We start from the raw sequence: 23,538 nt of genomic DNA on the forward strand, positions 1-23,538 counted from the left end.
ATCAAATTAAATTTCTCGTCCTCCTATCATCCCCAATCCAATGGGCAAGTAGAGAGAGTTAACCAGATCCTTGGTGACTATTTGCGACATTTTGTTTCCTCCCGCCAGGATGATTGGGTCGATCTTCTACCCTGGGCTGAATTCTCGTGCAATTTCAAGGACTCTGAATCCTCCGCCAAATCCCCGTTCTTTGTGGTGTACTGCCGTCACCCTCTGCTCCCCCCCCCTCCCCACTCCCACTTCTTCTGGATTGCCTGCTGTTGATGAAGTTACCTGGGACTTCTCCACCATCTGGAAGGAAACTCAAAAATCCCTCCTACTGGCCTCATCCCGGATGAATAAGCATGCCGACAAAAAGAGAAGAACTCCTCCTGTCTTTGCTCCTGGAGACAAAGTGTGGCTCTCACGTTATCTTGGACCCTTTAAAATCAAGAGTCAAATCAATCCTGTCTTCTACAAACTTCTTCTTCCCCCTTCTCTCCGTATTCCTAACGCTTTTCATGTTTCTCGCCTTAAACCGCTTGTCCTTAACCGCTTCTTTCCCAAGGTTGTCGCTCCAGCTCCTGTCTCTGGCTCCTCTGATGTCTTCACTGTTAAAGAGATTCTCACTTCCGTCTTGGACTGTCTTAGTCAGAGGTAAAAAAAAAAAATCTCGTAGATTGGGAGAATTGTGGACCTGAGGAGAGGTCTTGGGAACCCGAGGATAACATCCTCGACAAGGACCTCATTTACAAGTTCTCGGGTTCCAAAAAGAGGGGGAGACCCAAGGGGGGGGGGGGTACTGTTATGCCGAGAGCTCCGGGTCCCCGCTCCTCCCCGGAGCGCTCGCAGCGTTCACCTTGTCGCAGCGTCCCGGTCAGACCCGCTGACCGGGAGCGCTGCGCTAGTGTCTCTGGCGGGGATGCGACCCGCGATGCGGGGCGCGCCCGCTCGCGGTTCGCATCCCAGCCTTCTTACCCAACCTGTTCCCCATTTGTTCAGTCCCGGCGCGCGCGGCCCCGCTCCCTAGGGCGCGCGCGTGCCGGCTCTCTGCAATTTAAAGGGCCAGTGCGCCGCTGATTGGCGCCTGGCCCAATTAGTACCTTCACCTGTGCCCTAGCCTATATTACCTCACTTCCCCTTCCCAGCTTCGCCGGATCTTGTTGCCATTGTGCCAGTGAAACATTTCCTTGTATGTCCCAAGCCAGTGTTCCAGACCTTCTGCTGTTGCCCCTGACTACGATCCTTGCTGCCTGCCCTGACCTTCTGCTACGTCCGACCTTGCTCTTGCCTAATCCCTTGTACCGCGCCTATCTCAGCCGTCAGTCGGGGTTGAGTCGCTATCGGGTGGAACGACCTGGGGGTTACCTGCCGCAGCAAGTCCATCCCGCTTTGCGGCGGGCTCTGGTGAATACCAGTAACCCCTTAGACTCCGTTCCCCTGGTACGGCCCACGTCATCACCCCACTGACACAGAGGATCCACCACTAGTATCCTCACAGTACCCGGATCCTGACAATAGCCTCAGGCAAGCCAGTAAAACCCTCAGTCTACTAAACAGGTAACTAGTGTGGCAACAATGTCTAGTGAGATTCAAAAATGTCTAGTGAGATTCAAAAAAGTAAGTAAAAGTGTTAGGATGTATCTCATGTATAATAATGTCATCCTGTTACTAAATTCATGAACCAAGTAATCCTGTTCATGAGTTTACCCATGCCTATGTTTGTACCTTAAAAAGTTAAATAACCTTGTAGTGTTTATACAGCCTGACTAATGGACATTTGAAAAGTTATTCCCAGGACTGTTATAAAACAACCTTCACTTCGTCCCTCTGTCTTAGGGACAGGGGGTTTGTGGTGTCCCGGTGCGCAATTTACAAAGACAAGCTAGGCCAGAAGCCTGCCGGCCTCATCCTGAAACTAAACTGTGAGTTAAAATCTCAATCCCAGCTAAAGCTGGCGTGATTACTGGACCGAATCTAAACCCCTAAATCAAGTGGATCATCGCAACAATTATCTTCCTAAGCTCAATAGACTCACGAGGTCCCAACCACTTGTCAAGCTCTAATAGACTTTGTTATATGGACTGTTGCTGTTCATTATTGCATAAAATCTTCAGTAAAAGTTCCGACAAGTTTCTGCAAATCTCCGATTGTGGACAATCAATTATTTCCTATCTCCCTATGGCTTTTGGGAAGGGTCAAGCATACAGAGAATAGCCCTCACCCTGGCGTCACGAATAGAAAGGGTTAAGCAAGCACCCTTTAGTAACCGCACAGCTACACTCCCTATACCCTACACCCCCAGGCTATCACATAACCATCCTACCATGTATAAGAACCTGAATCGTTTTCTCAAACTCAGACTTTTCCAGTTTAATGTACAGTTGATTTTCTCTCAAACCATCTACGATCATAAAAATGTTATGCATAGTGTGTTGGCACCAACCATGTCTTTGGCCCTGATTTATCAATCTGTCAAAAGAACAAATACTGGATTTGCCACATCAAACAATCTCAGCTCAGTTTTCTTAGTTTAAAGTGTACCTGTCATACCACAGAAAAAATAATGCTGTTACCAACCTGGTCCTGCAGATTCTTTACATGTCTTTTCTATGTGTCTAGCTTCTCTATTTGGCTCACAATTTCCCTCTGTTCTGCTGCTCACTCATTCTGACATCCACCGCTCAGGAAGGGGCGTGTCTGAGGCAAGTGTTGAACCCGCCCTCACTTACCATGCATTTACCTCCTCCCTGAGTCCGCTGTGCTGTATCTCTTCACCTAATCACAGCACAGTGAGCACAGAGCAGTGCTAGTCCTGCGCTCACTTCCTGGACTCTTCCTCAGCCTGTGCTTGAGCTGGGACAAAGATGATGCTGCAGCCGGACCGGATTATGTTCTGGATGGTATGGGGACCCCTAGTGGTCTTTTTTTTTTATAAGCCATGATTTCTATGAAGAAGGAAATACATTTTCTAATGAAGTATATTAGAAAGGTTGATGTTTTGCGAAGATGTACAACATGTAAAATGTTTTTGAATCTGACAGCGACCATTGAATGATCTCTGCTATGATAAAAGCTGAGCTGTGATTGGTTGTGGCTGGGGGAAAACCAGCTTTTGTCCTTGAACAGATTGATAAGTCTGAGCCAATGTCTCCTGTGTTTTTATTGTAAATTACCAAGGAAAATGGAGTCACTTGATATCTTAATATTAAAAAGGTATATACTTTATTTAATCCAAAAATATTAAAAAGGAGGAATACATACATCACAAAAAGACAACATGTCAGGAACCTGTATAGTACAAGTATAATAGCAGTATAGAAAGATGACAATTGAAACTAACTATATGTAGACATGATACCATAAATCAGATGTTAGGCAGAGCAATAAATATATGTACTAGTTGTGCAAAAGTGCAGCCGAAGCTGTTACTCTCCAAATCTGAATATAAACCCAAATCACTTATTAAGGTATCAATCAGCCTGTAACAGTTACTTGTATCTGCACTTGCACTTTATTGGTCAATTATGCCTTAAAGGGGTACTCCGCTGCTCAGCGTTTGGAACAAACTGTTTTGAATGCTGGAGCCAGGGCCGGGAGCTTGTGATGTCATAGCCCCGCCCCCTCATGATGTCACATCCCGCCCCCTCATTGCAAGTCTATGCGAGGGGGCTTGACAGCTGTCACGCCCCCTCCCATAGACTTGCATTGAGGGGGCGGGACATGACATCATGAGGGGCGTTGCTATGATGTCACGAGCTCTCGGCGCCGGCTCTAAGCATTCAGAACATTTTGTTCCAAACGCTGAACAGCAGAGTACCCCTTTAATGGTTGATTGATATCTAATAGGTTATTGGGATTTGGGCTTATATTCAGATTTGGAGAGTAGCAGCTTCGGCTGCACTTTTGCACAACTAGTACATATATTTATTGCTCTGCCTATCATCTGGTTTATGGTATCATGTCTACATTTAGTTAGTTTCAATTGTCATCTTTCTATACTGCTATTATACTTGTATATACAGGTAGTATACAGGTTCCTGACTTTTTGTGATGTATGTATTCCTCCTTTTTAATATATTTGGACTTAATAATATTTTAATATAAATATATCAAGTGACTAAATTGTTTTTGGGTAATTTGTTATTGTGCTATCACCTATTAGATGCCTATACTAACTTATGGCATACTATAATAATAATGTGGTGACAAGGGTGTGTGGTAGGGTCAGATGGCATTAACCCTAGGGGTAGATGGCATTAACCCCTTGACTTCGTGATGCCAGGGCATGATTTTCCTTATCACCACCAATGTATGGCCACTAGTTCCTGGGCCAGGCGCGGGGTATTAAATCACTCCGATGCAAGGTTACGGAAAAAAGGCACTTTACTGAAGCAGACAGGTGTTACAGTCTTTACAGGTCAGTTGGGCCCAAGGAGATGCTCAGTGATCTTAAGCAGGCATGAGGGCTCTCTGGGACTTGTAGTGGACTGGGACTCAATTGTGAAACCCACGTAGACCTTAGACTTGACAGACTTGGCTAAGCTGACCAGACTTCTCCCCTTTAGTTAGGCTTACCAGGTTTTGATGTTCACCTGGAGGGGTTAACTTGCAGTAGATGTGGGCTGCGTGACTAGGCCTCGCTCTGGAGCACCAGACAATCTTCTCAGGTCTGCACACGAGCTGTACCCCAGCACTAGACTCCAACTAAAATAACTATCTAGCCCCTCCCTTGGTTTAAAAGGGAGCAATTTGGAGGGGTCCCATAGGTCACCCACAAGTCACCTGATCACCTGCACCTTCCTTGGTTGCAAGGGCATAGTAACAGTAATTAAAGGCACAAACGCCTCAAAAGACTAACCAGAATATAACAACAGGACAAATTAAACCTTGTTAGTCCATAAGAGGGATGTGGAACCAGAGGACAACAAAGCAGAGTCCACCTGACAGGACGGACAAGTGTACAGGAGTACAACTCCTGTACTGGGCCACCACAGTAATATACCATATATGAGTGTATGTGCTCTTTATTAAAAATGTTTACATATTTTTTTGGCCTTTTTGGAATAATCTGTTTGTGTTTTTATTGTAGTATAATTGCAGGCAGCAGTGGACCCATGCCAGGTATAGGTTGTATCTGGCTGTCTGTATGGCTTGCGCCTCCCTAAGGTTATTTAGTGAACCATTTACTTCTGTGCAGGTGCTGGTAATTTTGCTTCTGTCATTCACTGTGTCTGGGATCTCTGTTTGGTGTAGCCAAGCATTTAGTTTGTTACTCCAGGTCTAATGCTGGCTTTTTCCTTTTTGTCTGTTTGCTCCTATATGATTGTGTTGTCCAATATATGGGGTTCTTGCTTTGTATGAATCATCTATTGTGTGCTACATTTCCTTTATTGCAGTCATCCTCAGTGAATAGTTGCTCACTCACCCTACGAGTACTAATATGCTGAAATCATCCTGGTCAGTAGCTACAAGCTTATATCTATTTCTTGCGGGATTGCTGTGAGTCTTTATATCATGCCATACCATAAAGTCCTGGGGGGATCTGAGTACAAGGAGCATTACTAACAACCCTCGGACAAGTCAATGACTATATGTGAAGCCAGGTTCGGCAGCTTAGTAACCCGCCAGTCTGGATATATAATCACCCCAGCACTAGTTGCTCTGGTTCAGGGGTTGTGTGGTGCTCACATAGAGGAGGGGTGTAGTAGTCCGGGCTAGCTTAGAGTAGTTGTTTTCCATATTGTTACATATGGCCGGGTGGTCTTGCTAACCTGCTGGATTCCCCTGTGTTTTGGAGCGCTCAGCTGGGCGAAGCAGCATCCAGAGGCGAGAGACGGGGTCAAAAAGGTCAAAAAGGTTGGACCCACGGCAAGCAGACACTTATCCTCTATTCACGTTTATCTAAAGTGGAGTACCCCTTTAACCATATCCAGAAATGGACAATTGTTGCTTCCAACTTTGTGGGAACAGTTTAAGTTTGACCCTTTTCAGTTCCTGTATGACTCGAAACAAGGTCCATAATGGCATGGTTGGGTTACTTTTGTGTGGAGTGCAACCACCCACTGAGGAGGGCAAAAACTGCTGGCTGGCTGGGCCTTGTAGTACCAAGGGCTATTGTTCCATGCTGGGAGTTGTAGCACACATGCTGGTGGGGGTGGGGGGGGGTAACTCCATAACACAATTCTTTCTAATATTTAAATATCATAGACACTCAACATATAGAACCAACCAGTGATGACTTCCTAGATGCAGATAATAGAGGGCTATGTGGTCTACAGTAAACAATGCTAATTCATCCAATCTCAGGGACATGATGTAAACTGATACGAGGTTCATGTGAGGAAGTGCTGAGGACACTGGGTAAATAGTTACAATACACAATCCCTAACAGTAGTGACCTATAATCTAATACAATGTTAGCTCAGTGCAAATGTCAGGATTTTTTTTAATTATAAGGCACATAAGGCACACTTACCCTCCCAGCCATATCCCCATATGTTTTCCCCATTTAGATAGGACCCGTCTGTAGGTAATTTTTCTCCTGTAGGTAGGACCCATCTGTAGGTAGTTTGTCTCCTGTAGGTAGGACCCATCTGTAGGTAGTTTGTCTCCTGTAGGTAGGACCCATCTGTAGGTAGTTTGTCTCCTGTAGGTAGGACCCATCTGTAGGTAGTTTGTCTCCTGTAGGTAGGACCCATCTGTAGGTAGTTTGTCTCCTGTAGGTAGGACCCATCTGTAGGTAGTTTGTCTCCTGTAGATAGTACCTATCTGTAGGTAGTTTGTCTCCTGTAGGTAGGACCCATCTGTAGGTAGTTTGTCTCCTGTAGGTAGGACCCATCTGTAGGTAGTTTGTCTCCTGTAGGTAGGACCCATCTGTAGGTAGTTTGTCTCCTGTAGGTAGGACCCATCTGTAGGTAGTTTGTCTCCTGTAGATAGGACCTATCTGTAGGTAGTTTGTCTCCTGTAGGTAGGACCCGTCTGTAGGTAGTTTGTCTCCTGTAGGTAGGACCCGTCTGTAGGTAGTTTGTCTCCTGTAGGTAGGACCTGTCTGTAGGTAGTTTGTCTCCTGTAGGTAGGACCTGTCTGAGGTAGTTTGTCTCCTGTAGGTAGGACCCATCTGTAGGTAGTTTGTCTCCTGTAGGTAGGACCCATCTGTAGGTAGTTTGTCTCCTGTAGGTAGGACCCATCTGTAGGTAGTTTGTCTCCTGTAGATAGGACCTATCTGTAGGTAGTTTGTCACCTGTAGGTAGGACCTGTCTGTAGGTAGTTTGTCTCCTGTAGGTAGGACCTGTCTGAGGTAGTTTGTCTCCTGTAGGTAGGACCCATCTGTAGGTAGTTTGTCTCCTGTAGGTAGGACCCATCTGTAGGTAGTTTGTCTCCTGTAGATAGGACCTATCTGTAGGTAGTTTGTCTCCTGTAGGTAGGACCTGACTGTAGGTAGTTTGTCTCCTGTAGGTAGGACCTGACTGTAGGCAGTTTGTCTCCTGTAGGTAGGACCTATCTGTAGGTTGTTTGTCCCTTATCCTCCTGCTTGTAGTTTCCTCTAGTGTTGAGCTCGAATAGCGAATTTTTATTGCGAATATCGGCACTTCGCAATTTCCCAAATATTTAGAATATAGCTAAATATATTCATTATAACGAATATTTGGGTTTTTCTTCTTTTTTTTTTTTTTCAAGTTACAAATCACAATAATGTGTACTGTGTAAATAAAAAGTGATCATCCCTCCCTACTTTCAGCTTGTGGTCCAAAGAAGGTAAATATCGAAAATTTGTGAATATTGGCACTTTCAGAGGACACTGATCCCTCCCTTCTTTTAGCTTGTGGGCCAATGAGAAGGATGCAAATAGAGTTGTCAGAGGTTAGCAACATCCCTAGAAACCAATAGGAAAGTAGTTAGTTGAAAGATAAAATCGTGCATGCGCATTTTGCGAATTTCAATACGAATTTCGCATGGAGAAAAAAGTGAACGATGTGCGAAATTCGTGAATATAGGATGAATATTCGTTCATATATTCACGAAATATCGCAAATTCGAACATGGCCTATGCCGCTCATCACTATATATAGCACAGGTTCTCTACTCTATATATCGTAACACTCGTAAACTCGTATAAAACATTATCAAAAGCAGTATCAAACAACAAGGCATAGAGGAGCATGATAGGGAAAGGGGGTTGGGAATCCAGTGGATAGGGAGGGGAGATCACAGGCCCGAAGTTTTATTGCAAGACAAAGACACAGAAGGGGTAAAAGGATACGCCACTCCCATAGACTTGCATTGAGGGGGCATGGTTGTGACATCACGAGGGGACGTGGCCGACCCCCACAGCGTGAAAAACAGCTTTCGGAACATTTAGTTCCATGCTAGCCAGTGAAGTACCCCTTTAACACAGTTCATAAGGGGCCAGACTCCCTGGATTGCCTCAACACGATGAACCTCAAGGTCCTTGGGGCATGGGGGGAGCTCTGACGTAATCTTCGGGCACTCTGACGTAATCTTCGGTCAGGAGGGCGCTCCGCCCTGCTCATCCATATGCATAACCCCCTCCCTGATCGCGCGGCCGTGCCAGTGAGCGGCACATGCGTTGTACAGTATCACGGCTGCACATGCAGGGAGGGGGTTATGCATATGGATGAGCAGGGCGGAGCACCCGCCCGGCCGAAGATTACGTCAGAGTGCCCGGAGCCCGGGTTCAAGCTCCGCCCATGCCCCAAGGACCTAATTTGCATACCCCGAAAACGAGCAATAATGGAGGAACGGCGTGGCGTTCTGGATGCCGTAAGTATAATTTTGATCAGAATCACCTGCACTATGAGCCTGTATGACAGGTTAGTGTGGGTGATACTGATGACAGATTTCCTTTAAAGGGTACCTTTCATCAAAAAAACTTTTGATATATTATAGATTAATGTATGCAGAATAACTTTCCAATAGCATGTTATTAAAAAATATGCTTCTTTCTATTTAATTTTCCACTTTGAAAAAATGACCACTAGGGATCTCCCTACCAGTCCTCTTTTTATAGATTTCAGACTCATGCAGGAGTCCTAAATCTCAGACTGCAGCCGGGACACAGACAACCACAGCACTGCACCCTGGCAGTGAGCAGTGCTGAGTTTGTCTGTGTTCCGGCTGCAGTTTGAGATTTAGGACTCCAGCATGAGTCTGAAATCTATACAAAAAACACTGGTAGGGAGACCCCTAGTGGTCATTTTTTCAAAGTGGAAAATTAAATAGAACGAAGCATATTTTTTAATAACATGCTATTGGAAAGTTATTCTGCATACATTAATCTATAATATATCAAAAGTTTTTTTTTGATGAAAGGTACCCTTTAATGTTGGGTCACATGCTTCTCCATAGGACCCCATGATTTGGATTGGGGAAACCAAACAGCATACTGGAAACCGAGGGAGCGGAGCTATAGTTCTACAGAGCAGGGACGCAGCCAGGATGAGGTCTATTGGTAAGTGCTCTCCGCTTGCGGCACACAAGTTAAAAAACGCTGATCTAAAAAGGCTGGACATGTGACTTCCATACATATGTTGGTTAATGGATATATACGGATGCAGCCAGTTATCTAGATCCCTGCCGGGTTGAGATATTGTTCAGAACTTGTGAAGTGAAGATACCTTATCTGAACACCTTACGCAAACCTAAGACAATTACTGGCCTTATCTTGATCCCTGGTGCATTAGGATTTCCCAACACAACACATGGCTGTAAGGGTTAACACACAGGATAACCAAGGCTACATCTGTACCTGACGCTAAATAAATGAGCATTTCGCCAATAATTCCCTCTCGGTTTGCATACAACCACTCCCTGGGAGGAGGAGGAGGATGGACGCAGCCCGGTGTGTCCTCCCAGCCTCCAGCACTCGGAGACGATCCTCCCATAGGCTCACACAGTATTACATTACATCTCCTATCTCCTACCTGTATGGACTGGACACTGTAGAACACTTACAGGCAGGACGCACATCCAGGTGAGTGTTCAGGGGGTCACTTACTTTCATGTTTGTATCCGAGATTTTAAATTGTAACAGATCTTTACGCTCTAGTAATCTGGAACAGCCTTAATAATATAAATGCTATGTACCGGAGGAAAAGAGTCGGGAAGAATACACTTTTGTACAGGGATGAGCCCCTCAGGGTGCAAATATTTTGGGCTTTCTGTTTGTTTTTGTTTTTATGATGTTTTTTAATTTTTGTATTGTGGTATAAATGTTAAATACTTACAAGTGCACATGAGTTTTATGTTTTTACTACTCTTGCAAAATAAAAAGTAAACCAAAAAGCTAACTTCTTCTACAATTTATTTAATTATTATTATTATTATTTTTTTCCCCTGATAACAGCCACAAAATATGTCCAAAAAAACTGCCAATAATTGTCACAGTGTTGGGGCTTTTTTCTCTCATTTTAATTTATTTTTATTTTTTATGTTTAAGCGTAAATAGTTATTTTATTTATTTTTTGTTATGTTTTAATGTTTGATAGTTTTGCAGTGCTTTCAGAATGGTGTTTTCACACAGATCAAAGTGATCAGGAGTAGTACAGAAATGCCCCGCCAAACAAAAAAAAAAACAATGTTAAACCCACCTTGTGTTTTTCTCGTGTTTATTTTCTCCCTTTGAGAGAAAAAACACAAAAGATTAAGAGAAAAAAAAATGCTATAGTCTAAGCACGCTGCAATTTTAGAAGACCGCCACTGAGCCAAATAACGCCAATGAAGAGAGAAAAAAACGGCAAAATCAAAAACCCAAATGGGTCTGGAGTTTTATTTTATATATATATATATATATATATATATATATATAGATAGATAGATAGATAGATAGATATATGTGTGTATGCCGTATTTTTCGCCGTATAAGACGCACCTAATTTTAAAGGAGGAAAATCTAGAAAAAAAAGATTCTGAACCAAATACAATGTAAAGTATAGGACAGTGATCTTCAACCTGCGGACCTCCAGTTGTTGCAAAACTACAACTCCCAGCATGCCCGGACAGCCAATGGCTGTCCGGGCATGCTGGGAGTTGTAGTTTTGCAACATCTGGAGGTCCGCAGGTTGAAGACCACTGGTATTGGAGGTTATACTCACGTGTCCCCGCCGCTCCGAACCATCACCGCTCGTCACCGCTGCCCTGGATGTCGCCCTCCATCGCTGTCGCCGCGTCCCTGGTGTGTACCCTGGCTGTCTCTGCTGGCCGGCATCCTTGCTCTCCGTCGCCGCCATCATGTCGCTACGCACGCTGCTCCTATTGGATGACGGGACGGCGTGCGCGACGACGTGATGACGACGAAGGAGAGCGCCGGCCACGCAGGGGATCCCGGCACGGAGAAGTCATTCGCCGTTCGGACACCGAGGAGGCAGGTAAGGTCCCTCCCGGTGTCCTCTAAGCTGTTCGGAATGCCGCAGTTTCACAGCGGCGGTCCCGAACAGCCCGACTGAGCAGCTGGGTTAGTTTCACTTTTGCTCCAGACGCGGCGGTCAGCTTTAATCGCTGCGTCTGAAGGGTTAATACAGGACATCACCGCGATCGGTAATGTCCTGTATTAGCCGCGGGTCCCGGCCGTTGATGGCCGCAGGGATCGCCGCAATAGGACAGGGTTTTAATGTGTATTTGCCGTATAAGACGCACCAACTTTTCCACCCCAGTTTTGGGGGAGAAAAAGTGCGTCTTATACGGCGAAAAATACAGTGTGTATAAATATATATATATATATATATATATATAGATAGATAGATAGATAAGGTATGTATATATATATATATACACACACACACACACACAGGACTCATCACACATATATATATATATATATATATATATATATATATATATATATATATACACACACACACACAGGACTCATCACACATATATGTATATATACACACACACACAGGACTCATCACACATATATGTATATATACACACACAGGACTCATCACACATATATGTATATATACACACACACAGGACTCATCACACATATATGTATATATACACACACAGGACTCATCACACATATATGTATATATACACACACACAGGACTCATCACACATATATGTATATATACACACACAGGACTCATCACACATATATATATATATATATATATATATATATATATATACACACACACACACAGGACTCATCACACATATATGTATATATACACACACACACAGGACTCATCACACATATATGTATATATACACACACAGGACTCATCACACATATATGTATATATACACACACACAGGACTCATCACACATATATGTATATATACACACACAGGACTCATCACACATATATGTATATATACACACACACAGGACTCATCACACATATATGTATATATACACACACACAGGACTCATCACACATATATGTATATATATATATATATATATATATATATATATATATATATATATACACATACATACAGTGGGGGAGATTCATCAAAACCTGTCCAGAGGAAAAACTGTCCAGTTGCCCATAGCAACCAATCAGATGGCTTCTTTCATTTTTAACAAGGCCTCTAGAAAATGAAAGTAGCGATCTGATTGGTTGCTATGGGCAACTCAGCAACTTTTCCTCTGGACAGGTTTTGATAAATCTCCCTCATTATCTCTATATAGATAGATAGACTGGTTAGGAAACACCACTGTAGTTGACCAATTTTTGTCCACCATTATTTTGCGTGGTGCTAATTCATACATGCGCCAAATGTATTAAATGGTTGCAGGAAGATTTTTTATTATTTTTTTATTAATTTTTTTGGTGCACTTTCTGTCTGAATTCTCATTATTTTTTTGCCACAAATAGTGATATCTTATAAAACATGATATACAGAATTATGTGCACAGCTAATTTTTCCACTTTTTAGCAATTCTCGTATGTTTTGCCCTTTCAGGTAGAAAATGTTGCATTTTATAACGCTTCTCATCTGCCTTGCTGGAGGTTTGGATACAGTATTCGGATACCCTAATGGACAGATAAGCGCTTCCTGCGACAGCATGCTTCCGGTTCACGGGAACAATGGTCCCCAGTCATCTGTGTCCCCGTATAACATCACGGTGTCTAATAAAACGTTTTCTCCTGGGGACGTTATTACAGGTAAGAAATAAAGTGTGAAATGCTGTGAGACAAGGTGGAGTCTCATCACTGCACCTAGTGATCTAATCTCTTTAGATAAGATTACATCAGCCTAAACAGCTGAGATTCATAAGTAGGTTGTGGTCAGTTCACATGTAATGCAGTTTTGATGCATTTTCCTAATTAAAGTGCATTTTTTAGAGAAATATCGCCATGAGGCGCAAGTGATTTCACCTATAATCACAACTATGTTTTAGACAGATTTAAAGTCTTCAGGCTATGTTAAAATATTACGGATTTATCACATTATTGTAGCATTTGTTTAATGCATTTTTTTTTTTGTGTGCAATCCCATAAAGAGAGAAGCAGTATACAGATAGAGCTGTAGATGAGGTGTATAACTACTATATATCCTGATCCCATAGAGATGGCAGCAGCAGTATACAGAGAAAGCTGGAGGGAATGTGTATAACTACTTTATATACTGATCCTAGAGAGATGGCAGCAGTATACAGATAGAGCTGTGAGGGAAGGTGTATAACTACTGTTACTAGGAGGGTGTGGTTTATTTGTGCAATTGCACATGCCCGATGCAGTATGTGGGCAAAACCAGACGTGCCTTCAAGAAACGTGTTAGAGAGCATATATGTGATATACAGAACAAAAGGGATACCTCCCTGGCTGAGCATGTCATAGAGAAACATGGGGGTAGGACAGATGAGATCTCTTTTTGTGTTATTGAAGTTGTACATAAATCAGCTAGAAAAGGCAAGTGGGATAAGAGAATCCTACAAAAAGAATCCGAATGGATTCATAGACTCAGAGTGGTGGCCCCCCTGGGCATTAATGAGAGATTAACATTTAGCTGTTTCATTTAGGGATCTCCTTATTGCTTCTCTTTTAGTGTTCGCTCCATCATCTTTGGTTTAACCCCTTAAGGACCAAGGACGTACCGGTACGTCCTTGGTCCTGCTCTTCTGATATAACGCGGGGTTACACAGTAACCCCGCGTCATATCATGGCGGGCCCGGCGTCATAGTGAAGCCGGGACCCGCCTCTAATAGCGCGCAGCGCCGATCGTGGCGCCGCGCGCTATTAACCCTTTAGCCGCGCGCTCAAAGCTGAGCCGCGCGGCTAAAAGTGAAAGTGAAAGTTCCCGGCTAGCTCAGTCGGGCTGTTCGGGATAGCCGCGGCTAATCGCGGCATCCCGAACAGCTGACAGGACAGCGGGAGGGCCCCTACCTGCCTCCTCGCTGTCCGATCGCCGAATGACTGCTCAGTGCCTGAGATCCAGGCATGAGCAGTCATCCGGCAGATTCGTCGATCACTGGTTTCCTATGAGAAACCAGTGATCAATGATGAAGATCAGTGTGTGCAGTGTTATAGGTCCCTATGGGACCTATAACACTGCAAAAAAAAAGTGAAAAAAAAAAGTGAATAAAGATCATTTAACTCCTCCCCTATTAAAAGTTTGAATCACCCCCCTTTTCCAATAATAAAAAAAACACAGTGTAAATAAAAATAAAAATAAACATATGTGGTATCACCGCGTGCGGAAATGTCCGAATTATAAAAATATATCATTAATTAAACCGCTCGGTCAATGGCGTGCGCGCAAAAAAATTCCAAAGTCCAAAATAGTGCATTTTTGGTCACTTTTTATATCATTTAAAAATGAATAAAAAGTGATCAATAAGTCCTATCAATACAAAAATGGTACCGTTAAAAACTTCAGATCACGGCGCAAAAAATGAGCGCTCATACCGCCCCATACACGGAAAAATAAAAAAGTTATAGGGGTCAGAAGATGACAATTTTAAACGTATTAATTTTCCTGCATGTAGTTATGATTTTTTCCAGAAGTCCGACAAAATCAAACCTATATAAGTAGGGTATCATTTTAATCGTATGGACCTACAGAATACATATCAGGTGTCATTTTTACCGAAAAATGTACTACGTAGAAACGGAAGCCCCCAAAAGTTACAAAACAGCGTTTTTTCTTCAATTTTGTCGCACAATGATTTTTTTTCCCGCTTCACCATAGATTTTTGGGCAAAATGACTGACGTCATTACAAAGTAGAATTGGTGGCGCAAAAAATAAGCCATCATATGGATTTTTAGGTGTAAATTTGAAAGAGTTATGATTTTTTAAAGGCCAGGAGCAAAAAACGAAAATGCAAAAACGGAAAAACCTCCGGTCCTTAAGGGGTTAAGGTGTCCATATGAGTATCATTATGTGGAGGGTTGGTGAGTGGACAGGATGGATTGTTGGTCCTGTCCATTCACCTACCATATAGGATATGGGAACCCGGAATATGTGAGTTGTCCTATATATACACTCTAAAGAGTTAAAAGGATTAGGCATTGTTCCAATCGTGGTGTATCCTAAAATCGGACCCACGTATATATTGAATTATGTAATTAGTATTACAGGTTGGATGAAGTATATGAGTATGGGTGGCTAACATGATATATAATATTTTTCTATCTTTTTATGTATAATGGGGGGCCAGTAAATTATGGGGACTATATGGATAATATATATGTTATATGTCTCTTTGATAGTCGTCCTCAAGGTATCATGAGGCCCTGTAATGTGATCAGTTTTTGGGGGGACATACTAATAATCATGGTTATTATATATTTTTTCTTTTCCTCCTTTTTTATTATTATTTTGTGATTATCTATAACTACCTATTGTAGGTAATTCTTAATCTGTTCATTTTTTCATTTTTTGCCCCTAATTAAGTTATTGGCCCGGATATTATGCACCTCCAGAGTTGTATATATGATACTCTCAATTATTCCCTGACTTTGATATACATTCCTTCCCCCTTCTTTGCATCTGGTGCGGTTTTGCTGAGGTGGAACGCATGGACATCGGTGTGGAACGCATTGAGTGGGTGCGGGGACGCACCCACCAATCATGCTACTCCTAGTTTTTTGAGCATCTGCGAGAAAGAGGCTTGGGACGCATCATGTGATGCGTGGTAACCGGAATTAGAGATAGATCAGGGCTTTGCTGACACGCAAGCTCCCGGGTTGCTTAGCTTCCCGGAATATATGGCCGGAAGTGACGCATTTGGCGTCCGACTCGGCAGGTGCCAATCTGCACCTAATGGAGGACACTATTTATATCATGGTTAGCCACCCTACTAGCACCACATCCCTCATCATCAGGAGCGGTGGTCATGTGCATTGGTGGTCGCTAGGACAAGGTGAGCTTTATTGTTTTAGATTGTAATCTATGTGATTTTGTTAGAGGGGAGAAGGGTTTTTTCTTATTTGGTTTTTTGATTTTTCGTTTATGTGATGACCAATAGTGGGACCTGTTGTGGAGGAGAGTGTCCCTAGAGTGCAGCTGGTTGGGACTGTTTGCGGCTATCTGTCTATGCTAAGTAAGTTTCACTATCTGCCTGTATATGACACATTATTTATTGTCCCTTATATCATATATACATATATATTTTCTTGTGTAGAGGATTATCTTTGACTTCTGGATATAAGGCCTAGATGGTGGAACTTTTAACCAAGGAGGAGTGATAGAGTATTTGAATTGTCTTTTGCTTCTCGGGCATTTTTGTACAACTAAGTAAGTGATAATTCATCATAACATTATTTCACTGGCTATTTGGTTGTGGGGTATTATGGGGTATCTTTATCATTACTTTACAGTGATAGTCCTGCTCCCTAGTTTTGGCTCTTAGCTGGATAGCTCTACCCTTATCTATGTATAATCATACTACAACAGCGACATCTCTGGAGAACATATTGTTTTGAGGTATGCTTCTAATTGGAAGGCAACTTCTTATATATATTTGTATATCTATACAATCTGATACAGTGATTTATGATTATTTCATCTATCACTAAGTTCTCTCCCCTTCCTACTTTCTTATGTTGTATAGTTTACCCTCTATATATCTGTGAGGTCGGCTATTTAAAGAGACATACTTGTTCATGAATATTTTGGAACAACAATGAAGGTATCTAGAGTTTGTACATGGGATGTTGTGATTATGGGTTCACATTTTTCATTATCTATTATACACACTGTATTATCTGAATTCTTTGATCTATATTTCCTCTGCCCCTATGCTTTGTATGTTATGTATATTTGCTATGTGTTTTGTATGTAGCTATATTTATGTGCTTTATTTGTTGCTTGCTTTTTGCTGTTTGTTTCTTTGTTTCCTTTTTTAGGTCTGAGAACACATCACGGCAGTTTTCATCGACAATAAGCAGAGCCGAGCTCTCTCTGTGCATTACCATGTATATGTTCTATATGTACTTATTATGTGTATGTGCATTCTTGTCCTAAAGCGACTACTTTAATTGCTTGTATACCCCTGATGAACCGTATGTTCTTTCATTGTATTACGGGGAAATGCGTCGGGTAGGTGAGGCATGTATTACGGGGGATTGTCCCTACTACTATTGCACTTTGTGAAATAATTGATATCTACTGTTTTTTATGGGGATTTTTGTACGTTATTCTGTAATAGGGAATTTTTGTAATAAAAGGTTTAAATTTAGCTATTGTTATTCCTGATTTGGTAGTTTAAAGTTAGCTAAAATTGATCTATATATCAGTGATTGTTGTATAACTACTGTACAGTATATCCTGATCATATAGACATAGCAGCAGTATATGAATAGAGTTGGGAGGGGAGGCGTATAACTACTATATTTCCTAATGCCATAGAGATAGCAGCAGTATATAGATAAAGCTGGGAGGTATAGAACTACTATGCATCCTGGTCCCATAGAGATAGCAGCAGCAGTATACAGATAGAGCTGTGATAAAGGCACATAACTACTTAAAGGGGTTATCAAGGAAAAAACTTTTATATATATATATATCAAACTGGCTCCAGAAAGTTAAATGGATTTGTAAATTACTTCTATTAAAAAATCTTAATCATTTCAGTACTTATGAGCTGCTGAATTTGAGTTATTCTTTTCTGTCTAAGTGCTCTCTGATGACACCTGTCTCAGGAACTGTCCAGAGTAGAAGAAAATCCCCAGAGTAAACCTCTTCTACTCTGTGCAGTTCCCGAGGAAGACAGAGGTGTCAGCAGAGAGCACTGTGGTCAGACAGAAAAGAACAACTCAACTTCATCAGCTGATAAGTACTGGAAGGATTAAGATTTTTTAATATAAGTAATTAAAAAATCTGTTTAACTTTCTGGAGCCAGTTGATATTAAAAAAAAAGTTTTTTCCTGGAATACCCCTTTAATGTTCTGATCCCATACATACCGTTGCCTACAGACAGATATAGACGTCCAGCAGTGAATTGGTTAATTAATTTTCGGTTCCCCTTTACTGCTACTTACCTTATAATCTCTGATAAACTAAACAATTTCTCAGAAGAGATTATAGACCGGAGTCACCTTGTTAGGAGTCAGCTGCTTCAGGTTTACTGGATGCGTTAATGAGACGTTAACCCCGGGGGAGAAATGGAGATTTGTATTCTATATTGGACATTATTAGAGACGTGGGAAGGAATCAAGAGCTCGAAGAGAGGACGGTTTCCAACCAGGGTGCCTCCAGCTGTTGCAAAACTACAACTTCCAGCATGCCCGGGCAGCCAACAGCAACAGAGTCCGTGCAGATCTGTATTAGCATACCCACCAGCCGGGACCCACGACTAATGGCGAACTACTATGCAGCGTTAACCATTTAGACACTGAAATCAAAGTTGATTGGGTGTCTAAGGGGGGAATTTATCGAGACATTTAGAATGCTTTTCGAACTAGTCAGACCACACATAGAATACTGTGTACAGTACTGGTCAGACCACACATAGAATACTGTGTACAGTACTGGTCAGACCACACATAGAACACTGTGTACAGTACTGGTCAGACCACACATAGAATACTGTGTACAGTACTGGTCAGACCACACATAGAATACTGTGTACAGTACTGGTCAGACCACACATAGAATACTGTGTACAGTACTGGTCAGACCACACATAGAATACTGTGTACAGTACTGGTCAGACCACACATAGAATACTGTGTACAGTACTGGTCAGACCACACATAGAATACTGTGTACAGTACTGGTCAGACCACACATAGAATACTGTGTACAGTACTGGTCAGACCACACATAGAATACTGTGTACAGTACTGGTCAGACCACACATGGAATACTGTGTACAGTACTGGTCAGACCACACATGGAATACTGTGTACAGTACTGGTCAGACCACACATAGAATACTGTGTACAGTACTGGTCAGACCTCACATGGAATACTGTGTACAGTACTGATCAGACCACACATGGAATACTGTGTACAGTACTGGTCAGACCACACATAGAATACTGTGTACAGTACTGGTCAGACCACACATAGAATACTGTGTACAGTACTGGTCAGACCACATATAGAATACTGTGTACAGTACTGGTCAGACCACACATAGAATACTGTGTACAGTACTGGTCAGACCACACATAGAATACTGTGTACAGTACTGGTCAGACCACACATAGAATACTGTGTACAGTACTGGTCAGACCACACATGGAATACTGTGTACAGTACTGGTCAGACCACACATGGAATACTGTGTACAGTACTGGTCAGACCACACATAGAATACTGTGTACAGTACTGGTCAGACCACACATAGAATACTGTGTACAGTACTGGTCAGACCTCACATGGAATACTGTGTACAGTACTGATCAGACCACACATGGAATACTGTGTACAGTACTGGTCAGACCACACATAGAATACTGTGTACAGTACTGGTCAGACCACACATAGAATACTGTGTACAGTACTGGTCAGACCACACATAGAATACTGTGTACAGTACTGGTCAGACCACACATAGAATACTGTGTACAGTACTGGTCAGACCACACATAGAATACTGTGTACAGTACTGGTCAGACCACACATAGAATACTGTGTACAGTACTGGTCAGACCACATATGGAATACTGTGTACAGTACTGGTCAGACCACACATAGAATACTGTGTACAGTACTGGTCAGACCACACATAGAATACTGTGTACAGTACTGGTCAGACCACACATAGAATACTGTGTACAGTACTGGTCAGACCACACATAGAATACTGTGTACAGTACTGGTCAGACCACACATAGAATACTGTGTACAGTACTGGTCAGACCACACATAGAATACTGTGTACAGTACTGGTCAGACCACACATAGAATACTGTGTACAGTACTGGTCAGACCACACATAGAATACTGTGTACAGCACTGGTCAGACCACACATAGAATACTGTGTACAGTACTGGTCAGACCACACATAGAATACTGTGTACAGTACTGGTCAGACCACACATAGAATACTGTGTACAGTACTGGTCAGACCACACATAGAATACTGTGTACAGTACTGGTCAGACCACACATAGAATACTGTGTACAGTACTGGTCAGACCACACATAGAATACTGTGTACAGTACTGGTCAGACCACACATAGAATACTGTGTACAGTACTGGTCAGACCACACATAGAATACTGTGTACAGTACTGGTCAGACCACACATAGAATACTGTGTACAGTACTGGTCAGACCACACATAGAATACTGTGTACAGTACTGGTCAGACCACACATAGAATACTGTGTACAGTACTGGTCAGACCACACATAGAATACTGTGTACAGTACTGGTCAGACCACACATAGAATACTGTGTACAGTACTGGTCAGACCACACATGGAATACTGTGTACAGTACTGGTCAGACCACACATGGAATACTGTGTACAGTACTGGTCAGACCACACATAGAATACTGTGTACAGTACTGGGCACCAGTGTACAAGAAAGATATAGTGGAGCTGGAGAGGGTTCAAAGACGGGCAACCAGAGTAATATGGGGAATGGGAGGACTACAGTACCCAGAAAGATTATCAGAATTAGGGTTATATAGTTTAGAAAAAAGAAGGCTTAGGGGTGACCTAATAACTATATATAAATATATCAGGGGACAGTACAAAGATCTCTCCCATGATCTATTTATACCCAGGACTGTATCTATAACAAGGGGGCATCCTCTACGTCTAGAGGAAAGAAGGTTTCTACACCAGCACAGACGGGGGTTCTTTACTGTAAGAGCAGTGAGACTGTGGAATTCTCTCCCGGAGGAGGTGGTCATGGGGAACTCTGTAAAAGAATTTAAAAGGGGTCTGGATGCATTTTTGGAGAGTAATAACATCGCTGGTTATGAATACTAGATTTATAGGGACAGAACGTTGATCCAGGGATTTATTCTGATGCCATATTTGGAGTCGGGAAGGAATTTTTACCTCTAGTATGAGGGTTTTTTGCCTTCCTCTGGATCAACTCAAGTGGGGACTCATTAGGGTTATAGGTTGAACTTGATGGACTCTGGTCTTTTTTCCACCTTATGAACTATATTACTATGTAAATATGTAACTAACTGCTTTTCTTTCTATATGTGTTTCACAAAATGTTGCATGATGGGTCCGTGCGACTTTTTGTGCGACAATTGCTTTAGAAACATTTCAAAAAGTTACCATGATTTTTACCCATTTAGAGCACTTTGTGCAGTGATCACTAATTTACTAAGTGCGACTTTTGGTGAAATGTCTCACGGGCCAGATTAGAAGCTATCATAGGGCAAATCAACCCTGCCCTAAAGTACTGTATGCGACAATTGTATTAAAGGGGTACTCCACTGCACACATCTTATCCCCTAACCAAAGTATAGGGGATAAGATGTTAGATTGCGAGGGTCTTGCCGCTGGAGACCTCTGCAATCTTCGGGCCGGCACCCTTGTCATTCGGGGCACAGAGCAAACTCCGCTCCATGCCCGATGACTGAGAATGCAGGCCACCATGCCGCCTCCATTCACGTCCATGGGAGGAGGCGTGACAGCTCTGTACTAGCCATCACGCCCCTTCCCATAGACATGAATGGAGATGGCGTGGCGTGACATCACAAACGTGGAAGCTGCAAGCTTCCGTGTTCCGGACACGGCAGCTGCGGGCTCAGAGATCATGGTGGTCCCCAGTGATGGGCTCCCCGCGATCTAGCATCTTATCCTCTATCCTTTGGATAGGGGATAAGATGTGAGCAGCAGAGTACCCCTTTAAGGTCCGTGAGACTTTTAATACATTTGACGCATGTCCACGACTTTCCCCGCAACTAATTAACGCGACAATTAAAGGGGTACTCCGCTGCTCAGCGTTTGGAACAAACTGTTCCGAACGCTGAAGCCGGCGCCGGGAGCTCGTGACATCATAGCCCCGCCCCCTCATGGCGTCACACCCCGCCCGCACCCTAAATGCAAGTCTATGGGAGGGGGCGTGACGGCTGTCACGCCCCCTCCCATAGACTTGCATTGAGGGGGCTAGGCGTGACATCATGAGGGGGCGAGGCTATGATGTCACGAGCTCCCTGCGCCGGCTCCAGCGTTCCGAACAGTTTGTTCCAAACGCCGAGCAGCGGAGTACCACTTTAACACCCCCTTAAATGTGGGCTAGTTCAGTGAGCTGAGCTTATATATTATGGCTGTGTGTCTTATCCTACAATTATTGTATTCTTTCCCATTGCAGTGACTATACAGTCCATATCGGGTACAGCCTCATTTAAAGGATTCCTTCTAGAAGCGCGATCAGTGGGGGGGAACTGGATTACTGGAACGTTTACCACCACGGATCCTAACGCTCAGATATTGACATGCAGCACACAAGCAGTAAGTTGCTATAAAACATTCTATTTGTGCTTATTTATTGTGCATTAATAATTGTGGTGCCATGGGGCCCCTCTACAGTCACTTCTAGACAGTGGTCTGCAAACTGTGGCCCTCCAGCAGTTGCAAAACTACAACTCCCAGCATGCCCGGACAGCCAACGGCTGTCTGGGCATGCTGGGAGTTGTAGTTTTGCACTCGATGGAATACTTGGTGTTTTATGAATCCCTGCGACATGAACTACTCCCTCAGGTTTTGGATTAGGCTTCAAGGGGTTATGCAGGAAAAAACTTATATATATATATATATATATATATATATATATATATATATATATATATATATATATCAACTGGCTCCAGAAAGTTAAACAGATTTGTAAATGACTTCTATTCAAAAATCTTAATCCTTTCAGTACTTATGAGCTGCTGAAGTTGAATTGTTCTTTTTTGTCTAAGTGCTCTCTGATGACACGTGTCTCGGGAACCGCCCAGTTTAGAAGCAAGTCCCCATAGCAAACCTCTTCTACTCTGCGCAGTTCCCGAGACAGGCAGAGATGTCAGCAGAGAGCACTGTTGCCAGACAGAAAACAAAAAACAACAACTCAACTTCAGCAGCTGATAATTATTGAAAGGATTAAGATTTTTTAATAGAAGTCATTTACAAATCTGTTTAACTTTCTGGAGCCAGTTGATAT

At 42.8% G+C, this 23,538-nt stretch overlaps 1 protein-coding gene and 1 long non-coding RNA gene across 6 annotated transcripts in view; both read left to right on the top strand.

Annotated features, from left to right (window-relative positions):
• The first annotated feature begins 12,575 nt into the window (after positions 1 to 12,575).
• LOC130275406 (putative ferric-chelate reductase 1) overlaps positions 12,576 to 23,538 on the top strand; it is a 70,322-nt gene continuing 59,359 nt past the window's right edge. For 2 of the 4 annotated variants that reach the window (XR_008844767.1, XM_056523320.1), the window contains exons 1-2: positions 12,632 to 13,125; positions 22,705 to 22,844. Coding sequence is in view for 3 of the 4 variants with exons in the window: in XM_056523320.1 (XP_056379295.1) it covers positions 12,930 to 13,125; positions 22,705 to 22,844 (336 nt within the window). In the remaining variant the exon portion in view is untranslated. The other 2 variants (XM_056523321.1, XM_056523322.1) reach the window with 2 other exon arrangements.
• Positions 16,217 to 17,059, top strand: LOC130275414 (uncharacterized). 2 transcript variants are annotated; one of them, XR_008844769.1, is made up of 3 exons: positions 16,217 to 16,700; positions 16,784 to 16,889; positions 17,017 to 17,059. It is a non-coding gene; the product is annotated as an uncharacterized LOC130275414 (long non-coding RNA). The 2 variants fall into 2 exon arrangements; XR_008844770.1 differs by having other exon boundaries at positions 16,217 to 16,506; positions 16,588 to 16,700; positions 16,784 to 17,037.

This window comes from Hyla sarda, chromosome 6 (genome assembly GCF_029499605.1).
Source record: "Hyla sarda isolate aHylSar1 chromosome 6, aHylSar1.hap1, whole genome shotgun sequence".
Classification (NCBI taxonomy): domain Eukaryota; kingdom Metazoa; phylum Chordata; class Amphibia; order Anura; family Hylidae; genus Hyla; species Hyla sarda.